The sequence below is a fragment of the Dendrobates tinctorius genome, unplaced genomic scaffold (genome assembly GCF_039654945.1).
Source record: "Dendrobates tinctorius isolate UK_male_01 unplaced genomic scaffold, ASM3965494v1 ptg000290l, whole genome shotgun sequence".
NCBI classification, from domain to species: Eukaryota; Metazoa; Chordata; class Amphibia; order Anura; family Dendrobatidae; genus Dendrobates; species Dendrobates tinctorius.
In genome coordinates, this window is record NW_027361957.1 from 3,482,667 (window position 1) to 3,505,654 (window position 22,988).

General features: G+C 40.5%; 1 protein-coding gene across 6 annotated transcripts in view; it reads right to left on the reverse strand.

The window, feature by feature from the left end:
• Positions 1-22,988, reverse strand: part of KCNC2 (potassium voltage-gated channel subfamily C member 2) — a 307,406-nt gene that overhangs the window by 16,952 nt on the left and 267,466 nt on the right. For 5 of the 6 annotated variants that reach the window (XR_012226874.1, XM_073559982.1, XM_073559983.1 and 2 more), the window contains exon 4: positions 16,937-17,092. Coding sequence is in view for 5 of the 6 variants with exons in the window: in XM_073559982.1 (XP_073416083.1) it covers positions 16,937-17,092 (156 nt within the window). In the remaining variant the exon portion in view is untranslated. Of the gene's footprint in view, positions 1-3,801; positions 4,156-16,936; positions 17,093-22,988 lie in introns of those variants that run through there. The other variant, XM_073559986.1, reaches the window with a different exon arrangement.

Consider the following 22,988-nt stretch of genomic DNA (forward strand, 5'->3'; position numbering starts at 1 on the left):
ATGGTGATATAATGCGCACGGGTTCAACTTTACCCGAAGTGCGCAGAGCGGGCTCTGTTCACACACAGAGGCGCCGCAACAAAAGCATACAAAAAGGCTGAGCCTGTTAGAGTCACAGGCCTCAGATAAATACACACACGGTATAAGGTCACAGGAGCAGGAACTAAGACAGAGAGGCTGCGTCCGTCTAGACCTACCGTCTGTGCGGCGTCGCTACTGCGAATGCCAAGAAGGCCTGCAATTGCAGCGCAGCGCAGGACACTGCCGCTGGACGACACAGCTACAAAGCAGGCACTATGTCGGACGCTAGCGCAGAGGTGCGGTGTGCATAGTGGCCTAAGGCTTGCCACAGACTGGCGCTGACTACTGAACTAATTCTCTAACCACATGCACAATATCAGAGGGAAGGGGTTTCATAATAAGTCAGTCACCAGAATCATACATCCGCCACCATTCACACATAGCAGTATAGTCTATACTAGCACATGGCGGAACGGCCATGCGTGCTTTTTATAGCAGCTGGGACCTTCCGGAAGCTTCCAGATCTCCGAGATGGACCAATGAGATCTGGAGCAGGACCTGAGTACACGACTCCCAATCTCCAATGTGAAACCGTCTCATGAGCATGCTCAGTAGGAGGACAGAGGGACTTAGCCCCCGGAGAGATTAGCTGCAAGGCAATCTCCTCTGCAGTAGATAAAGAGCAAGAGACCACAGAATGTAAGGGTCTGGATTCCTGCAGAGCAGATGCAGGAACTTGACTCCTAACAATTAGGATTAGTGGGCAATCACTTTTTCACATAGGTCCTTGTAGGTTTGGATTTCTTTTTTCCTTAATAATAAAGACCATCATTTAAAAACTGCATTTTGTGCTTACTTGTGTTATCTTTGTCTAATATTTAAATTTATTTAGTGATCTGAAACATGTAAGTGTGACAAACAAGCAAAAGAATAGGAAATAAGCAAGGGGCAAACACTTTTACACAACAGCTGGTAAATAGTGCAGTGCATATGTAGTTTAATGTACATGTATTTAATTTAAAAATAAATAACCTAAAGAAAAAATGGCGTGGGAGTCCCCCATATTTTTTTTCACCAGCTGAGGGAAAGCCAACAGCTGGGAGCTGGTATTTATAGTCTGAGAAAGGAGTAATAAAGATGGAACTTCCAAGGTTATTAATATTAGCTCACAGCTGTCTACTTAGCCTTTACTGGTTATTAACAAGGAGCAACCACCCAAAAAATGTGGGGTCCCCCTATAATTAATATCCAGAAAAGGCTAGGCAGACAGCTTTGTAATGATATTAATAGTCTAGTAATTAGTCATGGATATTGGCCCTCTCCTAGGCTAGGAACATCAGCCCTCATCCTCCGGACGTGTGTAAGGGCAGAGAAAGAGGGACGTTTCCCTCGAAACGTGTCGGGATTGGCCCTTGCACACGTCCGTCATTCATGGACAGGTGATGTCACCGCTTAGCCACGCCCCCCGCTCACCACGCTATCTCACAGTGGCGCCGTCGGCCGAGGCTACCCTCTGTGCCTTTCAGTGTCTCCATGGGGGTTTCTTTTCAACGGGAGGATGCTCCCAACATTGGACATCACTGGACATTGTACAGAAAACTCCCCCGACATCTGATCATTACATGCAGGACCCTGTCACACCTCCCCCAGCTTGTGAATGACAAAGACAGGTCAGTTTCATTTCAGCAGCAACTTTGGAACTTGCTATTGAGCATGGCAATCTAATTTGCATTTGAACAGTTACTATTGTATAGGCAGATCAGCACACTATATCTGCAAGAATGCCAGCTGCTTGCCTTTCAGGTACATTTTGATCAGCGCCAGTGTGATCTTTTGTTTTTTTCACAGCATTTGAAATGTGCTCTGTGGAGTGACGAATCATGCTTCTAAGGCCTCTTTCACACTTCAGTTGTTTGACATCAGTCAAAATCCGTCGTTTTTAGAAAAAAACGGATCCGCCATTTTTGGGGGCGGATCCGCCTTTTTCCCATAGACTTGCATTAGCGGCGGATTTTTACTGATGGTCATCTGTTGCATCCGTTTTTTTACGGATCTGTCATAATTTTGGTGTCCTCTGTCTTGAGTGGACGGACAATGAAACGTTTTTGTCTGCATTAAAACAGCGGATAGAAATGGATCCGTCCCTGTCCGCCATGCGTTATAATGGACGCCTATGGGCGACGGATCCGCTGCAATCCGTTAATTGACGGAATCCGCCAACAGAATCCGCTTTTGTATACTGACCAAGCAAGCCCGGAAGAATTACCTTTCAGGAAATTTAACCCCAAAACCCGTTCTGGCAGCAAAATCTCTCTCTCCCTCTCTCTCCCTCTCTCTCTAGCCCTCCTTTTCCAGAGTCCTATTGCTTTAAATTTCAAACATTGATGGCTGAGGCGGATCCGTCAAAAAAATGGATCCGGTGCATCCGTTTGTTGTCAAATGGAAACGGATCCTTTTTTTTACACTTTGGCGGATTTCAACTGACGTCAAACAACTGAAATGTGAAACAGGCCTAAAAGTGGAAGTCTGATGGATGAGTCTTGGTTTTGGTGAATGCCAGGAGTTTGGTGTGAGAGGGTATTTTGCTGTGGAGTACCTTTTCAGGGATTGGCTTAGGCCTGTTAGTTCCAGTGAATGGAAATCTAATCAGTAAATTTGGGTAGGCCCTTGGGTAGGTTGTAGTCAGGGGAAATAGCTAGAGTGGAAATTATAAACTAGGAACCAGGCTCTCTCACCCAACATCAGTGACTGACCTTTCTAATGCCCCTCTGGATTTACAATATGGGCTTCCTTACACTCCGAAACCATGCAGACTAGAAACCCCTCCCAAAAGAATGGAAGCTGTTTTACCTGCAAAGTTGGACCAAATCTACACTAATGCCTTTGAATTTAGGATGGGATGTCATAAAATGTTTGCTTATGTAATGAGGTGTCCCGATACATATGCCCATATAGTGTACAGTAAATGAGTTTTATTCCACTGTTACTTTGGCATGCTATAGGTGCAGGACAGCAAAAGTAATAGGAGTTCTGTGCAACATTTGATAACTTTTGTCAAAATTGTCTGCCCAGCTACATCAATAATATGGGGGTGTCTAAGCTGATAGAATTGTAAATATGATAGATTAATTTATGTATACAATACAAAATTATCAACAGATTATGCATACATATCGGGGCATAAGCTGAGGACAATAGGTTCTGCATAATGAATAAAACTCTTCCATTTACATCTGTGTTGTAGATACTGTTTAATGACAATCAGTCACCAATTTTTTGGCAACTAATCTGAGAGCAGCATAACCTAAACACATAGACCCTGATTCCTGTGATGTCACTTACTGGGCTGCTTGTTGTGGTTTTCAGCACTGCTTCATCAGCAGGAGATTATCACTAGAGGACTAATAAACCTGCTGCCATGTAGTCCTCCTTATTCAAGAGCTCTGTAAAACCCCAACACCACTGATTGGTAGCTTTCTGCCTATGCGCAGTGCACACAGGAAGCTGCCAATCAGTGATGGGGGCGGGGTTATACAGAGCTCAACATTCAGAGAACTGGTAGATCTGCAGCAGAGAAAGCAGGGATTTTATCAAAACTACAACACACAGCCCAAAAAGTGACACATTGCTGGAATCAGGGTCTCTGTCCCTGCTCATCATTCTGCTCTCAGATGGAGTAGCAAAAACCTGGTGACAGATTCCCTTTTAAGCAAAAGGCTTACACAGCCAGTTTCGTGTACAAATCAGGAAAAATAACACGATGCAGTTAACATTTAAAACAAGCAATTGAGTTTATATAAGTAGATGCTGGGTTATATTTTTCAGCACAGGATATCTTGCTATATCATAATATCTTGACATTTTAAGAAATGCTACATACTTATGTTACAGTCCTGCACAATATACAGTGAAGGTTTTGCATCTGATCAGTATCGAAACAACGGAAATTAAGCGCTGTCTGGGTATTAACATTAGAACGTATGAAGTCAAATGAAACTCTTATTCAAAATATTAGCGCTATAAGAAATGTTTAATAATTCTACATAGCTAAAAACAAAAAAAACATGAAAACAAGTTCACAAGAAACAAAAATGTTCTTCATCATGTTTAGTCTCTGGCTCCAAATAACTCAGTCTGAAAGGAGAAAGTAAGAAAGTTCTGAGGAACTCTCTGGTAAGGTGATATGAACAATATTTGACATCAGCACAACATCAGCTCAGGTTTTACTTTTCACATTTTTCTGCCTATACCACGTGACTCCATGACATGGAGAGCTTAAAGGGAATCTGTCACCTTTTTTTTCGCATATAAGATGCGGCCACCGCCATCAGCATTCTGTAATGCTGTAGATAAGCCCCTGATGTAACTTGAAAGATAAGAAAAATGAGTTATATTATACTCACCCGGGGGCGGTCCAGTCCGATGGGTGTCGTGGTCCGGTGCCTCCCATCTTCTAGTGATGACGTCCTATTCTTTGCTTCCCGTTGTAGCTCCAGCGCAGGCATACTGCTCTGCCCTGTTAAGGACACAGTAAAGTACTGCAGTGCGCAGGCGCCGGACCTCTCTGACCTTTCCCGGCGCCTGTGCACTGAAGTACTTTGCTCTGCTCTCAACAGGGCCACGATGGGAAACAAAGAAGAGGACGGCATCATATGAAGATGGGAGGCACCAGACCCGGACCGCGACACCCATCGGACCCGTACCGGACCCCCCAGGTGAGTATAATCTAACTCTTTTTTTCTTATCTTTCAGGTTACATCAGGGTCTTATCTACAGCATTACAGAATGCTGTAGATAAGCCCCTGATGGCGGTGGCCGCAGCTTATATGCGAAAAAATAGGTGACAGATTCTCTTTAAACTTGAAGCTTACTGGCATTGTGCACATTGCCCATATAGGGCCTAATTTTGGATAACTATCAGAAAGGAGAATGTAGTTGTATTAAATGTATATACCAACAAGACATTAATGGTAATTCTTTTCAAGAATCATTAAAGAACAGTAACCTGTTGGTTTTCATAACTAAATCCTATTCACTCATTGAACTATTAAACTGTCCCCAGTGAATATGAATTTTATTTGCATTCCTTATTTTTTCTAAAAGAAGAGAGGATAACACAGATCTAAATTTGTTTAAAATTAAAAGGGTTTCTTGCAATTTAAAAAAACATTTTTTTCTAGTAGAAATGGCAACAATCATGTTCATGAGCTTTGTAATCAATTGCAGCACAAGTTCTTACATGTGAATGCTGCAGAACCACACACGGTCCCATGGTCAAGACTGATTTCTGTTCTCAGACCACATTTACACACACAGCATATTTGTAAGAAACAGATTTGTCTGTCCCAAGACTTGCTAAAACTTACATAAAAACGTGTTTGAATTCTGCATTTTGCTTTCTGTGTAGTGATGATCGAACCTGCTCATATAAGGTGTTATCTGAGCACACTTGTGTCCTACTCGAGCATTTTCGATGCATGCTTTCTTATCACTATTTCTGTGTTTTTGAATTTTTAAGCAAAAATATTTTATTGAATTCATTACTCCCAATTTGGCAAGTTATCACCAATCTTCATGGTAGGTGACAACTTGTAGATAGCTGGAGGTCCCAACACTTTAACCCCACGATCCTGAGGATTTGACTCTGAAAGTCACTTAATTTATTTTCTATGGGACTGAAAAGGCATTTCAGGACCTTGTTGTCAGGATTAGTGGTGGGATCGCCAGAAATCAGAAAGTAATTACCTAAACTGTGGATCGGTAATATGACCGAGTTAGGATTAATACTTCAAGTGACATTTTTTTGCATTACAAATGTACTGTATATTCTCGAGTATAAGCCGAGATTTTCAGCCCATTTTTTAAGGCTGAAAGTGCCCCTCTTGGCTTATACTCGAGTCATATACCAGGGGGAGGGGAGGGGAGCGCGGGTGTCAGATCATACTCACCCCCTCCTGGCACGGTCTCTACAGCCCCTGCTTCTCCCATGGTCTCCGGGGCCTGTGCTCAGAGGTCACGTGGTACCGCTCATTAAAGTCATCAATATGCGCATATTCATGACTTTAATGAGCGGTACCACGTGACCATTGAACACTAGAAGAGCTGCAGCGCCGGAGAATGTAGGAGACGCAGGGGCTGCAGAGACCACGCCGGGGGGTGAGTATGACGGGGAAGACGGAGGGAGCATATGCTATATACACCTGTCCCCGTTCCACCGCCACGCACCACTCTGTCTTCTGCGTCCTCTGGCTGTGATGTTCAGGTCAGAGGGCATGATGACATAGTTAGTGCACGCCCCCTGCCTGAATAGTCACTGACAGAGGACCCAGAAGACAGAGAGGCGAGCGGCGGTGGAACGGGAACAGGTGAATATCGCAAGTGCCGGGGCCTGAGCTAGCGGCGACACTGGCACCTGGCCCCCATAGCGCGCCGGTGTCCCTACCTGCTCAGGACACCGGCACCTGGCCCCCAGCAATGAGAGGTGAGTATGTCTTTTTTTTATTCACAGCAGCATATGGGGTCTATTCTATGGAGCATCTTATGGGGCCATAACCTTTATGGAGCAGCATATGGGGCATAATCTATGGAGCATCGTATGGGGCCATAACCTTTATGGAGCAGCATATGGGGCATAATATTCTATAGAGCATCTTATGGGGCAATAATTAAGCTTTGTGCATCATTATATGGGGAGTATTTTGTATGGAGCATCTTATGGGGCAAACATGAACTGTATGGAGCATTACATGGGGCTCCTGATTCAATATGGATATTCAAAAACATTTATCCTACTGATGTCTCAATTAATTTTACTTTTATTGGTATCTTTTTTTAATTTTGAAATTTACCAGTAGCTGCTGCATTTTCCACCCTAGGGTTGTACTCGAGTCAATAAGTTTTCCCAGTTTTTTGTGGCAAAATTAGGGGAGGTTGGCTTATACTAAGGTCGGCTTATACTCGAGTATATACAGTAACTAAACTCTTCTCCATGTCAAGTGTAGAGTCTGACATTGCCATTTACTAATAGTCATTTACATATTTCTGATGTCTGCAATTGTGCTACAGCTATCATTACAATGTATATTATACAACATGTTTACAGGACAATCAGACTAAAAAAAATGAGAACATGAGACGTAAATGATTAAATGATTAGACTGAGCGACATACATTGCTAAGCAACTTGTTAGCAAACATCTTTGGGAGATGACGGAAATAAAAGTAGGAGCAAAGCATTACATTGAACAGCATACAATCATTCGTTTGGCGCAAATATCTTAAGAGCACATTTATCAAGCAATGGATTTCTTAGAAGTAATAGGAGATATTTAGATGGATATTTCCATATTTTTGATTAAAATAAATGCTTTAATATGGCTGTACTTTTTAGGATGCACCATTTGTTGACAATTGCCAAAAAATTTGATTGTGCAAAGTGCAAGAAACACTAGCGCTAAGGTAGAATTGGACCAAAACTGCTGAATATTAATACATTTATTAAAAAGTCAGGCTGCAGGGTATACATTTTACATTATACAAGGTGAAGCAGCTTGGTATACATTTTTTTGCAAAAAAAGTATCGACTAAATACCCTGGATTTGTTATCCAGCACTTGCTGATTACTGTCATATATTTTACTGCAGAGTATTTTTGCAAATCTGTTCTCTTGTTGTGCAGGGTAAGTATAGTAGGAAGTTGGGGTATAGTGGAGACTAGTTGGAAGGAGACTAAAATGATGTCTGACATCTGTACTTCATCTTATGGAGATAGAGAATGAACACAAAAGCGTGAGGGTGACTGACATCTTAGGGTAAAACTAACAGTAAGCTCTGTTGTCTAGCTTTTATGTTGTGTCCCAAATGTGAGATGTGGTCAAGGTGTCTTGGAGGTGCAGATATAAAGAACATTGTAAGGCTGTGTGCACACGCTGAGGAATCTGCTACGGATTGATCTGCGTGGATTTTCAAAATCCGCAGGTCAAAAGACCTGCGGATTATCCTGCTGTTTTACCATCTCCACAATAGAGGAGATGGTAAACCGCTGCGGAATCCATGTCAATTCTTTCTGCGGTTTAGAAACCGCAGACAATCTGCGCGGAAAATTCCGCAGCATCTGCACTGCGGTTTCCATTTCCCATAGGGAATAATGGTACTGTACGCCGCAGCAGAAACTGCTGCGGATCCGCAGGGCAAAATCCGCTGCGGAACCGCAGCTTGTGCACACAACCTAAGTGTCCTGTTTTGCTGCTTACGCTAATATCAATATCAGATATTTATTTAGTTTACTCATTTATATAGCGCCATTAATTCCACAGTGCTTTACAGACATTATTGGCACTGTCTCCGATGGGGCTCAAAATCCAGATTCCGTATCAGTATGTCTTTGGCATGTGGGAGTACCCAGCAGAAACCCACGCAAACACGGGGAGAACATACAAACTTCGTGCAGATGTTGTCATTGGTGGGATTTGAACCCAGGACCCCAGCGCTGAAAGGCTGCAGTGCTAACTACTGAACCCTTGTGCCGCCCCAGATATAGAAAGATATTAAGGGCATGTGGGGGGAGGGTATACAAGTTATCATCTTATTTATTTATTTATTTTTTGAAAAATTTATTTTTGTATGAATGTTTTGTTCAGTAAACTGACATAGCCTTCTAAAAAGGATTTCAAATATGTGAAATAATACCCATGTTACCTAAATGGGTTATCCAGGCTTTTGAATTTGAATAAAGGCAGAAAGTAATATAAAATGATTAAAAAATCATTGCTCACCTTATCCAGCACCACTGCTCTGATGGTTCCCGCTGGTCCTGCAGCGATGACATCAGGTCCATCAGTCACATGATATACAGTGGGGGAAAAAAGTATTTAGTCAGTCAGCAATAGTGCAAGTTCCACCACTTAAAAAGATGAGAGGCGTCTGTAATTTACATCATAGGTAGACCTCAACTATGGGAGACAAACTGAGAAAAAAAAATCCAGAAAATCACATTGTCTGTTTTTTTTTCATTTTATTTGCATATTATGGTGGAAAATAAGTATTTGGTCAGAAACAAAATTTCATCTCAATACTTTGTGATATATCCTTTGTTGGCAATGACAGAGGTCAAACGTTTTCTGTAAGTCTTCACAAGGTTGCCACACACTGTTGTTGGTATGTTGGCCCATTCCTCCATGCAGATCTCCTCTAGAGCAGTGATGTTTTTGGCTTTTCGCTTGGCAACACGGACTTTCAACTCCCTCCAAAGGTTTTCTATAGGGTTGAGATCTGGAGACTGGCTAGGCCACTCCAGGACCTTGAAATGCTTCTTACGAAGCCACTCCTTCGTTGCCCTGGCGGTGTGCTTTGGATCATTGTCATGTTGAAAGACCCAGCCACGTTTCATCTTCAATGCACTTGCTGATGGAAGGAGGTTTGCACTCAAAATCTCACGATACATGGCCCCATTCATTCTTTCATGTACCCGGATCAGTCGTCCTGGCCCCTTTGCAGAGAAACAGCCCCAAAGCATGATGTTTCCACCACCATGCTTTACAGTAGGTATGGTGTTTGATGGATGCAACTCAGTATTCTTTTTCCTCCAAACACGACAAGTTGTGTTTCTACCAAACAGTTCCAGTTTGGTTTCATCAGACCATAGGACATTCTCCCAAAACTCCTCTGGATCATCCAAATGCTCTCTAGTAAACTTCAGACGGGCCCGGACATGTACAGGCTTAAGCAGTGGGACACGTCTGGCACTGCAGGATCTGAGTCCATGGTGGCGTAGTGTGTTACTTATGGTAGGCCTTGTTACATTGGTCCCAGCTCTCTGCAGTTCATTCACTAGGTCCCCCCGCGTGGTTCTGGGATTTTTGCTCACCGTTCTTGTGATCATTCTGACCCCACGGGGTGGGATTTTGCGTGAAGCACCAGATCGAGGGAGATTATCAGTGGTCTTGTATGTCTTCCATTTTCTAATTATTGCTCCCACAGTTGATTTCTTCACTCCAAGCTGGTTGGCTATTGCAGATTCAGTCTTCCCAGCCTGGTGCAGGGCTACAATTTTGTTTCTGGTGTCCTTTGACAGCTCTTTGGTCTTCACCATAGTGGAGTTTGGAGTCAGACTGTTTGAGGGTGTGCACAGGTGTCTTTATATACTGATAACAAGTTTAAACAGGTGCCATTACTACAGGTAATGAGTGGAGGAAAGAGGAGACTCTTAAAGAAGAAGTTACAGGTCTGTGAGAGCCAGAAATCTTGATTGCTTGTTTCTGACCAAATACTTATTTTCCACCATAATATGCAAATAAAATGAAAAAAAAACAGACAATGTGATTTTCTGGATTTTTTTTTCTCAGTTTGTCTCCCATAGTTGAGGTCTACCTATGATGTAAATTACAGACGCCTCTCATCTTTTTAAGTGGTGGAACTTGCACTATTGCTGACTGACTAAATACTTTTTTTCCCCACTGTACATGCCAGTATGACCACTGAGGCTGCAGCTATTACATGAATATCCTGCCTTTACACAAATTTAGAAAAATCGCAGATAACTCATTTAAACCTGTGTTTATGTGTATACACTTACACTTCATATATTGCTGTTTATGTGGTGGATGAAAATGAGAGGTAAAGATATTTTTCTGCAATTGATAAAAAGCCTGTCTCCGTGTAAATATTTTATGCAATTTCATGGTAATGCAAGTAGAAACTATCAGTATGAAATGGCTTATTATAGCTAAGTCATGCAAAAACAATTAATAATTACTTGTTTGGTAGGGAAGTTCTTACTCTAGACGTCTAGAAGATTAGTTTTTGAGTGTTCATATCGTATTCCTGTTAGTTAAATATATGTAATACTTGGTGACTAGTGAAGAGTGAATGTGCTTGGAGATACTTGGATATCACTCGAGTATCCCTATGCTCGGGTATGCTCGGCACTCGTTGAGCATTGGCTGGTGCTTGCATTGAGTGCTCGAATCCCCACTCCGCATGTTTGGCACCTGTTGCACAGCCAACAAATATGTGGTTATTGGCTGCCAGTCACTGTAATGCCTTAGCTATCTTGATAGTGGCATGACTGTTATTGGCTGGCTGCATTACCTTATCAGAAGCTATAAAAGGACCAGCATCACCATGCTCAGCTCACTGACACCATTGCACAGCTCAGGGACAGTTTTAATGGGTGGGAGAGATTAGTTGTCCTGGTCTGTGTGCACAGTTAGAGCCAATATTGTGCTTAGCTATTTCTATGCGATGCATTCTGCATTTAGCCTAGGGCCAGCTGGAGAAGGGAGAGTGGTGACTAAGGCCTCTAGTTGGCTTAGAGCTTTGCAATCCATTTGGAAAATATACATCTGCTGCAGGTGACCCCAATTTTGGGGGGTGAAAAAGTTGACTGTATTGTCATCCATACAGTTTATCTTGCTTTGTGTGAAACTACATTTTTTTTAATTTAAAAAATAGCTTGGCCTGCTACAGATGACCACATTTTTTGGATCCAAAAATTGACTATTGTCATCCATACAGTTTAGCGTGCTTTGTGTGAAATTACAGTGGTTTGAAATTTTATAAACCGCTTGACCTCCTATATGTGACCATATTTCTATTTTTATTTAAAAAATTTAGCTTCAATTAATCAAGTAAACTTGGTTTCCTGAGATCTAGCAATTACAAATTGCATAAGACATGCAGTAAAGGACAAAGAAGTGGAAGTGCTGATGATGTTAAACGTAGAGGCCATGGATGTCGGGCAGGTGCGACTTCGTCTGTTGCTGGAGCAAAGAAACATGCCCATCCACGACATATAGCTTCCTGTCCCACTTTGCAAGGAGGAAAGGAACACCACTTCTGAAGCAAAACCAGTGCAAACAGGTGGTCTGTTGGATAGCAGATAATGCTTCCAGCATGCATGTCAGCACCACCCAGTTGTTCACATGGTCCAGTTTCACCAGTCAAGAGTATGTATCACTTAATCCTCATCCTGTTCCTCCTTCTGTCCACCATGTTGAGTCCCAGTAGGCCAGTAATCCCACAATAGAACACTTTGAGGAGTTATTTACATCATCATTTTTTGATTATGGCCTCTCACACTGCATGTTCCAAGATGAACAGGAGGACATGCTGTTTAGTGATGCATAAAATTAAGAACAGCCACGGTCACAAGAAGATGATGGTGGGGAATTGCAAATTTTGTCTAAGGAGTGAGATGATGAGACAAAGTTACCAATAATTCAGGCTGTTATTAAGTCACCAAGTTGGGAGGACCAGGGTACGGCGATAGAAAACAAGGTGGTGAATGACGAAGTCACTGACAACCTGGGAAGCTGGCCCTGATGAAGTGAGCTGGGACTGGCTCAGGAAACACGTTGGCAATAAAGATATCTTGAATTCTACCACAGCAGCGCAGTCTCTTATTGCACTACCAGCCTTCTCTTTATGCCAAGATCACTAAGAGTATAACCACCACCAGCATCATCAGGCACATGTTATCTAAGCACCCGTCTCGATGGGCCGAACCACTGTGTTCACAATTGCTGCCAGTGGGTGCCACCTCTGCCTATTCCACATAGCTTGGTGCCTGCCAATCCCCTGTCCATGACACTGCCGTAGATGCCTCCTGCCCTGCACCTGTCCTTGTAAATTCTGAGGCACCATGTTCAGCTGCCCTACCCCAGTCTTTGGAATGAAAAACAAAGTTCTCAGCCACCCACCCATAGGCCCAAATGCTAAATGGGCTCATTTCCAGGCTGTTTGCTGTGGAAAAGTTGTCGTTTAGGCTTGTAGACATGGGGAATTTACACCAACTGATGGTGGTAGCTGTCCTGTGGTAATCAGTCCCCAGCTGACACTTTTTCTCTTGGTATTGCATCCCCACCTTCTACTAGTAAGTGTCCAGTAGCATCACCTGTACCCTTACCTACACACTTATGGGCATTGTCCACTTAACGGCTGGCACGTGGACATGCACTTGTGGCCAGGGACATTACATTTCCCTGATAGCACACTTGGTGAACATTGTGGAGGCCGGGGCCGAGTCCCACCCTGGCATGGCACATATGCAACCAACTCCGAGGATTGCTGGCCCTACTTCTATTAGAGTTTCCTCCACCTCCTACATCAGCTTCTGCACCCCCTCCTGCTCCTCTTCATCATCCATCTCTGATGTGCTCTCTCAAAGCATGTTGTCCACATCAGCTGGAAGCTTGAGGCTCTGCAGGACTGCTTCAGCAAAGTGATAAAAGGCTCTGCTGAAGCTAATTTATCTAGAACACAACCACACACCACCACAGAGTTATTCAAAGGAATAACAGACCAAAGAGATCTGTGGCTCTCATCGCTGAACCTATAACCAGGCATGGTCATGTGTGATAATAGCAATAACCTGGTGGCAGTTAGGAAGCATTGCCATCTCACATATGTACCATTTTTGGCCCACATGCTTAATTTGATAGTTTAGCGGTTCTTGAAAACATACACAGATTTTCAGTGGCTTTTGGTTAAGGTATGCCTCATCAGCACCCATTTCTGCAAGTCAGCTACAGCTGCCTCGTTTCAGGCAGTACTGCAGCAGTGCATGTAAGCGCCAGCTCACCGACTGGTGTGCGATGTGATTATAAGTGGGAATTCTACACTGCACAAGCTGGCATGGCTTTGTGAGCAGCAGAGTCCAGTGGTTGAATAAAGCTCCATCACGCCCATTGGTGTTCTGGTCAGCCTCTACACATAACAGCTGAAGAGTGGGCATGGATGTCTGACATTTGTGTGGTTCTCCAAGACTTTGAGGACTCCACAAAGATGATGAATTAAATGTGAAGCTTCACATGAGGACCAGGTAGAGATGAAGGAAGGCATGAGACAGGGAGATATTACCCATCTCATCTGCTCAGCATGGATTGGGTAATAATGAGGAGGTGGAGGCAGAGGAGGAGTAGGAGAAACAGGAGCTGGTTGCTAACACAACAAAGACTAGTCCCATCTCTGCTACATGAATGGACTGAGGAGGGGAATGAGGAGGAAGAGACTGAGGAGGAGGAGATTGAGAGCCATCATTATGGTGGAGACAGGGAAGTGTTGGCTGTAGGGACCTTGGCACATATAGCTGACTTTATGCACTGCTGCCTTTCCCGTGACCCTCACGTTATACTCATTTTTGCCAAAAAATAGTACTGGTTCTTCAATCTGCTACACCCACACTACAAAGAGAACCTTGCATCTCTCCTTCCTGAGGCAGCAAGGTCTACTAAGATGGTGCTATACCGGAAGCCTTTTGTGGAACTATGTTAAAAAAAATTCCTATCAGACAATACTAGCAGCAGAGTACAAGTTTCATTACCCAACCAAGGAGGAGAGGCAAGGGAGACACACAACAAGTACAGCAGAGGCAGGGGTACACTGTCAAAGGTCATCAAACTCTCCCAGAATCCAGGCTCTGATGACGACGAGGTATTTTGGACAAGGGAAAGATGGTCAAGCAATACCTGACTGACAAGACCAGCATAGTCCCTAATTCCTCTGTGACCTTCAACTATTGGGTCTTAAAAAACTGGACACCTTGCATGAGCTATCCCTTTATGCCTTGGAGGTGTTATGCTGCCCTTCGGCAAGTCTTGTCTTAGTCTTGTCTGAGCGGGGTTTTAATGCCACCGGGGGGATCTTAACAGGCATGAACATTTGCCTGTCAATAAAAAATGCTGACAGTCTCACTCTGATAAAAATGAAAGCCTGAATTAGCCCAGACTTTTCCACACCACCTGATGACAGCAAAATATTAAGTGTTTTTAATCATCAAAATTAGAATGAGGCCCTCCTGTTGTTTCCTTCGAGTGTGTATGGATAACTCTCCTTAGAATTTTTTTCTGGCTTTGCACTGTGTGCAGAGTTTTTATGAGTGTAACAGTACCACAACTACACTTTCTTTATATTTGAATGAGGCACCACAGTTGGTGCCTTCAAGAGGATGTCCCGCCTTATAAATATTTTCTGGCTTTAAACTGAATGCAGAGCCTTTATTAGTATAGAAGTACCAGAACTATTTTTTTAATATTTGAATGAGGCACTCCAGTTGGTGCCTTCAAGGTAGTATGTATGACCCTCCTTATAATTTTTTTCTGGCTTTGCACTATGTGCAGAGTGTTTATTAGTTTAGAAGTAACACAACTACACTTTCATTAGATTTGAATGAGGAACTCCAGTTGATGCTTTCCGAGGTGTTTGAGTGACCCTGCTTATAATTTTTGGCAGGCTTTGAACTGTGTGCAGAGGTTTTATGAGTGTAGGAGTACCACAACTGTACTTTGTACACAATATTTGAATGAGACACTACAGTTCGTGCCTTGAAAGGTGTATGGATGACCCTGCTTGTAATTTTCGTCAGGTTTTGCACTTCATAGCCTTTAAGAGTCTAGAAGTACCGCAACATGACAATTTGAACAGAATGTATTATGTCTAATACAGGATGTATCTGAGTCACCTTCCATCTCATTTTTAGCAGTTCTCGCTTACTTCGTAGATTACACTGAAACTTCCAATGTATTTTTAAATCACATTTTCGTTTACTTAAATTTTTTAAAAATCCTTTTTAAAATTTGCCTTGCATTCAAGTCATTATACAGGAAAGAATGTATGTTAACATTTTTTTCCTCTAAACTTCAATTTCTCTTTGATTTTGAATGTTTTATTGTCAGTCTTTAAAGTGAAGTAAACGTGTGACACCATTGTTTTCATCAGTGATCTGTAGTCAGAGATGCTTCTTGGAGTCTTACCCATGCTGTTCTTCCATTCAGCACTTTTTCTATCCATTTCAACATTTTTACTGCCCACCCAGACCTTCTTGTAGAGTCTGACAGAAAAATGCTCAGATTTCCCATTGACTCCCATTATACTCGTTACTTGATACGAGCACTTGAGCATTAGGAATTGCTCAGTTCAAATAAAGAGCATCCGAACATTTTAGTGCTTGCTCATCACTATTGGTGACAAGTCTGCCATTAAGAAACTAATCATTTTGATTTGGACAATGTTTTAATGCTTTAAAGAAGTACTCCCATTACATTTTTTATTCCATGTAAATTTATATATAATGTAATGTACAACCACTAAAACACACACAAATTGCCTTTTCACTATTTCCAGTGCCACCCCGGCCCTTTTTTGAGTCATGTGGCTGAAGTTCTGACGTGCTTGATCATGCAGGGATCTGTGTGTGAGCCGGAAGTCAAATTTACAATGTGTGTCTATGGAGCTTTAGAACACTGTAAAAGAGACGTCTGATACACCCATATACCCTAATGTAATCCAACAAGTCGGAATTTCAATCATGTGAAAATGAAGAGGATGAGAGCAGCACAGGAAACCAGGGATTATGTCAAGCTGTGAGTATATTAACGCAGTTACATAACATTTACATAGGTTTAGAAAATAAAAAACGGTGGGAGTGCTTCTTTAAATACCTAGAAAAAAACTTTTCATTTCGTACCCTTAAGTATGCACATTTGTGCGTATTTCTGCTCTAATATATCACATTTTTGTGCATTGGTTATTAAGTCTATATATGTATTATTATTATAATTACAGTATTAGGTTTTTATATGCAGCATATGTAAAACTTCTGCATGTTAGGAAATGAGCTAAATCAGACTGGCTTTCTGCAATAAGCAATGTTAAGCCAGAAATTTCCAACAGCTTGATAAATAGTGCACTATATTAAGGATAGCCACTCTTGGAACCCCAGCTGTAAATCTAATTTTGCATATCTAGATTTGTAATCTTGAATTTTTATGGAATAAACTAAGTATGAATGAAATCACATGGATATTTTAAAGCTTCCACAGCTGGTGTGCCAATAGTTGCCCAACTCTCCTTTATATAGTAATTTATTTAGTAATTAACTTATGTGGTAATTTAATTGTAAGAATTTAGAAAACTCATACCTTTCCGAATCCCTCCATCAGTATTGCACGAGTAATCACCTGCTGTCAGGAGAAAACATGTTCCCGCTCTTCTGTTTTTGTCTCTGGTGCTGGAACGTCTTATCGGGTGCCTTTCGCCAGGTGATAGCGGCTGGTCACTTCCTGAACTATCCTCACCTAGTAATATTTAGGTAGGATTTGTACCAAAGAAATGAGGTATACAAAATTAAATGTAATATTAAAGAATATTGTTAAAATGTTAATAATTGAAAACTATATATTTGTCAAATATAAAACATTCTAAAAAGTTGATCCAGACATATTACCAAAGATGTTTCCCCATAAAAAGGGAATATAAAACCTTTAGAACCAATAGTTGCAATGTACAGAATTGATTTTTCTAAACATTGTTGCAGAAAATATGTAAATTCAAACTTTGTGATTTATTTCAGGAAAAATTTCTAAGAAAACATATTTTCTTGTTTTCCAAAAGCATTATCTTTAAAGGAAATCTGTCAGCAGGTTTGTGTAATCTGAGAGCAGAGACCATGAATTCAGCAACACATCAGTTACTAAGCTGTTTATTGTAGTTTCAATAAAAATAGTGCATAGAAGAGAAAAAAGCAGATGGCACCAATGTTACCGTGAGAAGATCAACTTATGCGCCGTTGTCGGTTATAGGCTTGCCTGCAGCCACGGGTGCACGTCCTGGGAAATCACAGCAATGTCCAAATCCATGTAGAGAATAATGGACAGCACTCTTCAGGCTGGTGAGGAAACGCTGCTACTTTATAAGCACATACAATACATGTTGGCCGGGGGAGTGGTAGCAGGAGTGAGCAGAAAGCTGACAACGGACGTTTCGCTCTGAACCAGGGCTTCAACGGGTCAATTAGTGAAAGGATGTGACGGACTCAAAAAGGTCCAGTCACTGCACAGATCCTCCTTCCACAGCAGCTGCCAAATAGCGTGAACACATACATAAAATTAGAAACACATATATCATTTCACAAAAATGTACGAAGAAAACACAGAAATACATAAATGACTAAGGACAGAATAGAAAAACTATTACAACTGTTGTAATCATCTGACTATAATCGCATAAATCGATTACACAAAATTTAATGTCAAACATTAGTAGATTACTAAATTTTCTTTAGATTTTTTTATGGATTTTTTTAAGGATTTTGTTAACCAGAGGTCTTCCCCCTATGTTACTTACTTACAAATGAGCTTGAGAAATAACTTCTCCAAAAAACATCATACAAACTGGTTCTCAAAATCCATAATACTTTTAAGAAAAATTACTACTCAAAGTTTTTTGAGAAAAATCCTTTTGAGAAAAATTTATTTAAGAAAATTTTTTTTTTGGGAAAAACTTTTATCCTACTCCGAAAAAACATTCTTTGTAACAGAACCAAAGGACATTACCGCTCCCTACTAACTGCATGTCCCCAATATTATTGCAGTAATTAAATAGAAAAGAGCTTTCTTATATGAATCCACTGGAAAAAATAAATGTAGAAAAAATAGAAAAAATAAATGAATAAATAGGCACACATAACAATCCTATATATCCACTATGGACTATATACGAAATACGCTCCCGTGACAAGTATTTCATTTAAAATGAGCTGATGTCCCGCACCTGTGTTTATTCACCATGAGTATGTGACTATACCAAATGGCGCACAGACACACCTCAGACAAATATAAAGAACTAACACTGGCAGGTATAAATAAATGACCTAATTCACAAAAAAGAAACTTTCTCTAAACCAGCAAAAGAGAGAACATTAGGGTCAGCACCATGTGTTTCTTTGATGTGACTAATTAAACGAGGTACTACTTTCCCTGTCTGAATAGATTTATAATGTTCTCTAAAACATATATACAGGGGACGTATGGTCTTACCTATATAGTAGAAACGACATGGGCAAAAAATAACATATACTATGTGGTTTTTCTTAAAAAAAAATTTCTTAAATAAATTTTTCTCAAAAGGATTTTTCTCAAAAAATATTTTCTCTGAGTAGTAATTTTTCTTAAAAGTATTGTGGATTTTGAGAACCAGTTTGTATGATGTTTTTTGGAGGAGAAGTTATTTCTCAGGCTCATTTGTAAGTAAGTAACATAGGGGGAAGACCTCTGGTTAAAAAAATCCTTTAAAAAATCTAAAGAAAATTTAGCAATCAACTAATGTTTGACATTAAATTTTGTGTAATCGATTTATGTGATTGTAGTCAGATGATTACAAGAGCTGTAATAGTTTTTCTATTCTGTCCTTAGTCATTAATGTATTTCTGTGTTTTCTTCGTACATTTTTGTGAAATGATATGTGTTTCTAATTTTATCTATGTATTCACGCTATTTGGCAGCAGCTGTGGAAGGAGGAGGAGCTATGCAGTGACGAGACCTTTTTGAGGCCATCACATCCTTTCACTAATTGACCCGTTGAAGCCCTGGTTCAGAGCGAAACGGCCATTGTCAGCTTTCTGGTCACTCCTGCTATCAGTCCCCTGGCCAATATGCATTGTATGTGCCAATAAAGTAGCAGCATTTCCTCACCAGCCTGAAAGAGTGCGGTCCATTTTTCTCTACATGGATTTCAATAAAAATAGTATTTTATCAGCAGTAGATTATCACCAGAGGGCTAGTTGTCTTGTGCCATGTAGTCCTGTTGCTCTGCGTAACCATGCCCCCAACATTGATTAGCAGCTTTCTGTTAAGCAGGAGGTTGCTGCTGTGTGGGTCAGGGAATAGAGTTGGAGTGACAGAGGCTTCAGATCTACCAGAGTTCGTCAGCCCCATACAGATATAATTTCAAATGGTGATTTCTCTGTAACCGAAGAACAGTAAAGGTATTTTCTTTGAAGGAGCTACATGCATATACAGTGTGTCCGTAAAGTCATGGTGCACTTTTGACCAGTCACAGGAAAGCAACAAAAGGCGATAGAAATGTGAAGTCTGCACCAAATAAAAGGAAAACCCTCCCAGTTTCTGTAGGATGATATGGCAGCATGTGTCCAAGAACGTATCAATGACATTAATCACTTAAATCAGAGAATCACAGACGTTATTCACTCTGTTACACCAGACGTCCTTATCTGTGTGTGGCAAGAACGTCACTATCGTTTGGATGTGTGTAGGGCAACAAATGGAGCCCACATCAAACTGCACTGAGTAGGTATGAGACTGGGAGAGTTTTTCTTTTATTTGGTGCAGATTTCACATTTCTATCGTCTTTTGTTGCTTTCCTGTGACTGGTCAAAAGTGCACCATGACTTTAGGGACACACTGTATATATAACAGTTTTGAGAGTGAAATCCTGCTGACAGATTCCATTTAAAACATACAGGGCATGATAGGGTATTATAAAAGTCAACAAAAGTGATCTTGTGCTTCACAAATTAACCCTTTCCCTGCCAAGGTCACATCTCTTATGCCCTACCAGGTTGGCAATTCAGTCGACAAGGAGGTATGAGACAGGTCCTTTCTGCTAACGCCATATCTCAGCCAGGATCATAGCTATAGAAATTATTTCAGACTTTATTTTGAAGCAGTAATCAAGAACAAGCCTGCACTATCAGGAGTCATATATGTGGCTGGGCCACAACTATAGTAGTGCTACTGATTAGACTGACTAGAGATGAACAAATTTGTTCGGATTCGGTTCCAAATACGATTGGAATCGAATATTGTTTTTGCGATATTCGGTGAACACAGCTGAACATCATTAGAGTCAATGGGATTAGAAATTACCAAATATGTTTGGAACCCATCATTAAACATACATTCGGCACGGATAGTGTTCGAATGTGGCACGAATATGTCAAAATCAGATTCGGGAACAAAATCCAAACAAATTCGCTCATCTCTACTACTGATCTTATATTGTAGCTGAGCAGCTGCTTAAGCAGTGACTATGGCTGAGATAGTGCCCATTAAAATGCCCCTTACCCCCTCAGGAAGTGTGAAGCCGGAAGCTGACAAGTTGCAGGGGCAGGACAGAGATAATGTGTGATCTCCTCTTTTCCTTGGGTAAGAATAGGTGTGAATCACACCAGTAAAGATAAAAAAAAAAAGTGAAGCAAAAATGGAAATAGCCCTTTTTTATTAAGTTTTTTATTACTGAAAAAAAATACATGTTTTGAATTGCTGTACTGACCTGAACGATAAAACTAACTTTCACTTAGCTCTCCCAGTAAATGTTATTAAAAAAAAGCCTGAATCCATAATGACCCAAATTATAAAATGAGCACTCTATAAATCCCATCCAGAAAATATCATAAAAAAGCAAAGCCAGATTTGCTGTTTTATGATTATTTGATTATGTATCAATAAACACGTCAAGTTTTCCTACAAACAATAAAATCTGATACAGATACAGCAACAAAAAAATTAAAAAAGGTTACGTCTTTCAGAATATGGCAACACAAAAATATTTTTGTTTTTTTACAAAATATTTTTATTTTGAAAACAGAGCAAAACATAATGAAAACTATATAAATTTGGTAATTTGTTAATTGTAATGACCCACAAAATAAAGTTAATATGTCACTTATGTCACACCGTCTGCATTGAAATAGAAAAACCTTAAGATTGGAAACAAATTGTAATTTTCGCTTCTTTGCCATCTACGTGAGATAAAATTATTGAAGACAATTTTTGCGGATTGAATAGTAACTACAGCCTTTGATAACTGCCTTTCCAAAATGAGGCCACTTCTGGGGGGGTTAAATCTGTACTAATGCCTTAGGTAATTTGCAAATGCAATTTGGCAACAGAAAACCATTCCAGCACATTTTGAACTCCAAATAGCATTTCTTACAAGATGAGTCTCGCCATATCTACAAACAATTGCATATAACTAGCAAAATTTGTACTCCAAAAGCCAAATAGCGGTACATCTTTTCTGAGCCATGCCATGCACCAAAAGGGTTGACTATGTCCACATATAGGTTTTTGCCATACACAGCAGAAATTAGATAACGAGGAAAATAGAAGTGGAACCAGCTCGACACACCGGAAAATTAAAAATTAAAAAAATCTTTAATGAAAATCCTTTAAAAATAAAAGTGATGAAAAAATGGGCATCTCAGACAATGAAGCAATAAAGAGGGTTATTGTGTATAGCAGGAATCAATCCATAAGCATTAAGAGCTACATGGCTCTTGAACATTATCCAATGTTGAAGAGCCATGTAGTTCGAAACGTGTATGGATTGATTTTTCATCATCACTTTTATTTTTAAAGGATTTTCAATAAAGAAATTTTTGAATTTTTAATTTTTCCAGTGTGTTGAGCTGGTTCCACCCCTATTTTCCTCATTCAACTTCATCGCTGTGCAGCAGCGGGGACAGTGTGCTCCTCTCGGATTGGAATAGCATCTCAGGGGTGAGATGAATATTTTTCTTATTCAGAAATTAGATAACACATTGTGGGGTGTTATTTTTCCAATTACCTCTTGCGAAAATAAAAAAAATTCCAGCTAAAACTACTTTTTAACGGAAAAAATATAATTTTTCAGTTTTTCTTTCCAATTTGCACCTGAAGGGTTAATAAGCTTGCAAAAGACTATTTTCAATACTATTAGGGGTATATTTTTAAAATGTAGCGATTTATGTGAGGTTTCTAATATATTGTTCCCTCAAAGGCACTTGAAAACTGGATTAACATTGACAAAATAGGTTTTTAAAAAATTCTTTAACATTAAACATAACAACTTTCCAGTTCCAATGATTGTATAAATATAGAGTGGCTTGCAAAAGATTCACTCCGCTTTGCTTTTTACCTATTTTGTTACATTACAACTTGTATTTCAATATTTTTGTAATCCGATTTGTGTGTGATGCGTCATTACTAAATAGTGTAAATTGGTGAAGTGAAGTGAGAAAAATATAGGCATAAATTAAATTTTTGGGATTGAATAACTAAAAATTGTTATGTGCATATGGATTCACCCCTTTTGCTATGAAGCCACTATAAATTTCTGATGCAAGCAATTACCTTCACAAGTCACATACTTAGTGAAAGGATGTCCACCTGTGTGCAATCTGAGTGTCACATG